Source organism: Sinocyclocheilus rhinocerous, unplaced genomic scaffold, assembly GCF_001515625.1.
Source record: "Sinocyclocheilus rhinocerous isolate Xijiao unplaced genomic scaffold, SAMN03320098_v1.1 scaffold1219, whole genome shotgun sequence".
Classification (NCBI taxonomy): Eukaryota; Metazoa; Chordata; class Actinopteri; order Cypriniformes; family Cyprinidae; genus Sinocyclocheilus; species Sinocyclocheilus rhinocerous.
In genome coordinates this window covers 332,173-335,775 of record NW_015634012.1, presented here as the reverse complement: position 1 = coordinate 335,775, position 3,603 = coordinate 332,173, and the positions used below count along the sequence as shown (strand labels likewise).

The 3,603-nt window shown below is 36.8% G+C and overlaps 1 protein-coding gene across 1 annotated transcript in view; it reads left to right on the top strand.

Moving 5' to 3' along the window:
- The window catches only part of LOC107744976 (adhesion G protein-coupled receptor L1-like), a 29,784-nt gene that overhangs the window by 5,167 nt on the left and 21,014 nt on the right, over positions 1-3,603 (top strand). Inside the window, exons 4-5 of the mRNA XM_016558810.1 lie at positions 684-857; positions 1,126-1,335. Of these exons, the coding sequence (XP_016414296.1) occupies positions 684-857; positions 1,126-1,335 (384 nt within the window). The remainder of the gene's footprint in view (positions 1-683; positions 858-1,125; positions 1,336-3,603) is intronic.

Here is a 3,603-nt window from a genome sequence, read left to right as displayed (position 1 = left end):
TTTTTTTTTTTTTTTTCTCTAAAGCAGAGGCTCTGTTCTTTGTTCAGGTATTCATACAACAAAATATTCTGGGCACCGTTAAACTTTTGTGAAAATTATAAAAAATGCTGGTGGTGGCTGGCAACATAATAAAGAATAATAATAATAATAATAATAAATAAAAAAAACACTGGTGGGGAAAGAGTTTAGTGGCTAGCAACACCACAAAATAGCTGTTTCGTTTGCAAAATACCGTTATTTTGTCAACACTACAAGCAGAAGATCAGTTTGAAACCATCACCCTGTAGCATGCATGTCTGATGTGTCTACATATTTATAATGAATTTTTGCTGTGACAGAACAACCCACATTTGTGAGCAAATGAAAGCAGCAGGAAATTGCTTGTGCCCCTTAAACATGAATTCTTCTGAACATGTTGAACAGACGAATCCAAACATCATTTCTTTTGTCGGTTCTGTAACACGTCTCAGTACTCAAGAATCAATGAGAGATTTATTGTTTATAATTCACTCTAATTGTGCTGCCTTTGCAGTGCAGAAACTGCAATTTCAGACATACAGTGAAAATCAATTTGTAAGAGCTAGATGGTCCCTGACCATGAAGGGTTCGCACATGAGTCCTAAACAGAAAACATTGTGTGAATACCGATCTTTTCCGGTCTCTCTGTTGCTTTCTCTTTGCAGCTGGAGAATCATTTCAGCCCAAACTGTTCATTCTGGAACTACTCTGAGCGTTCAATGACGGGCCAGTGGTCATCTCAGGGCTGTAGGCTGATGGAAACCAACAGCACACACACAACTTGTTCTTGTAGCCATCTAACCAACTTTGCCGTTCTCATGGTACACCACGAACCCAACGTAAGTGCACACGTGCACATATTCCTTCTTTACATTCATCACCTGCTCACAAACAAATCTGAATATAACTCTCATGCACATGAACAACTTTTTCGCTTGCACACAGTCTGTAAGACAAACACACATATCTATACACACAAGAGCAAAATACACAAACAAACACACAGCAATTTCAGCTTGACATTTACTGGATTTTCATAAGTCACTCTCCCTCAGGCAGCCTATCCGTTTATACCATTTCCCTTATCCATCTCTCTGTCTCTCTCAGTATCCAGGCAGGATGCACGAGCTGATCCTCTTTGTGATCACATGGGTGGGTATCGTCATTTCGCTGGTGTGTCTCGCCATCTGCATCTCCACCTTCTGCTTCCTGCGAGGCCTGCAGACTGACCGCAACACCATCCACAAGAACCTCTGCATCAACCTCTTCATCGCCGAGCTCCTCTTCCTCATCGGCATCGACAAGACACAGTACCACGTGAGAAGATTCTCGATCTTTATTAAGGGGAGAATGCACTGAGAATTAATTACACCCGCTGATTGTAGTGTTTATGTGCACCCACTGATAGAACATGCTGTCTGCATTGTTTAAGCATCCGATTAACTGAAGGAATTAAATGCAAAATGCATTAAGTGCATGTCATTTGCATTAATTTGCATGCCACAGTTCAGATGAGTGCTTGATCTGAGTGCTCGGTTGTGGAGGATGCAGCAGACTATCACAATCTGACATACTTTACTGGGGTTTCATTCCCCATGTTCTTGCTCTCTGATATAAATGAGAGAATAAATACACTACTGTTCAAAAGTTTGGGGTCAGTAAGATTTTTTTTTAAAGAAATGAATACTTTTATTCAGCAAGGAACCATTCAAATTAATTAAAAGTGACAGTAAAGACTGCCATTTAAAGACTGCTGTTTTTTTGCTTTATTCAGCAAAGAATTCTGAAAATCTTGAAAAGCACAGCTGGTGCATGTCATTTGCATTAATTTGCATGCCACAGTTCAGATGAGTGCTTGATCTGAGTGCTCGGTTGTGGAGGATGCAGCAGACTATCACAATCTGACATACTTTACTGGGGTTTCATTCCCCATGTTCTTGCTCTCTGATATAAATGAGAGAATAAATACACTACTGTTCAAAAGTTTGGGGTCAGTAGGATTTTTTTTTAAAGAAATGAATACTTTTATTCAGCAAGGAACCATTAAAATTAATTAAAAGTGACAGTAAAGACTGCCATTTAAAGACTGCTGTTTTTTTGCTTTATTCAGCAAAGAATTCTGAAAATCCTGAAAAAGCAGCACAGCTGTTTTTAACATTGCTAATAATAAGAAATGTTTGTTGAGCATCAAATCAGCATATTAGTATGATTTCTGAAGGATCATGTGACACTGAAGACTGGAGTAATGATGCTGAAAATTCAGCTTTGCATCACAGTAATACATTACATTTTAATATATATTAGAAGTAGAAAACAGTTAATTTAATTTGTAATTATAGTTTACAATATTACTGTTTTTACTGTATTTTTTATCTAATAAATGCAGCCTTCGTGAGCATAAGAGACTTCTTTCAAAAACATAAAAAAAATCATATTGACTCCAAACTGTAAATAAAACAATTCATTTTAGAAACACAAACATTACCCTTATAGCATGTTATTCACATGATTGAACGTTTTTGGAGCTTGTGAAAACACATCCACTCTGACTATCTAAAAAATTGTCATCAGGCAGCATTATGCAACTCTGCTGTATTATATGTTGATTATGCATTTTCTGCACATTTAACCAGCTGCTCCTCTATCTGCTGATTCTTTGGGATGTAATTTTGACTTTGAACCAAGCCACATTAATTAGATGAGTTTTAAGGTTATTGTTTTAAAGCAGTGTTTTAAAGCAACAATTGTTGATTGTCAGACTGTATGAACATCCCAGCAATAAGCCATGTTACACTGTGGGATCTCAGCTGTCATTAATATCAGACTGTACGACAGTCAAAACGAGAAGATTCATCCGGAGTTTGACATCTTCAGTGCTCCTGTTGGTTTTTCATTTGACGGTCAAGAACAACCAGTTAAAACATTAAAAACTGTGAATGATTTAAAGTTGCTGAGTTCAGATCGAAAATTATATCCTAAAGCGTCAGCTCTTCTATGTTTTCAGATTCAAGAGCAGCTGATTAAATGCGTAATCAATATATCATACAGCTCTCTTCTGAAATGTAAATTAGCATGGACACATTTTAAAATGATTAGGATATTGTGACATATTCATTTCTTGATCATACAAATTGTGATGCCTTTCACATCAGTCTATTGACACCAAAAGTCTCCTGTTGAAAACAGTGCTGTCATCTATTTGGCTGATTTAATGCATCTTCCAGAGTTCAGGCTGCATTAGAATGCTGGGAATCAAAATCATTTTACAAGATATGTAGTAGATAGAGTTTTTAATGAGGCATTTAACAAGTAAATGATAAATCCATGAGCAGATCTGTATCTTCCGCTTTGAAGGGGCCCAGAAACAATATGTAAAGTGTGGGGGCTGCATTATGGATCTCTCATCAGCCTCTCTTTGCAAGTATGGTTGCCAAGTTGCCATGGATACATTTATACAAGATATGATTTGAAAGCTTAAAAACCAAACTTTCCAGAAATGTCAGTCACTCTAAAATATATACAGTCATAAAAAATGTATTATTAAGCCTAAAACTTAGCTGCGACAACTATGAATGTACATATATA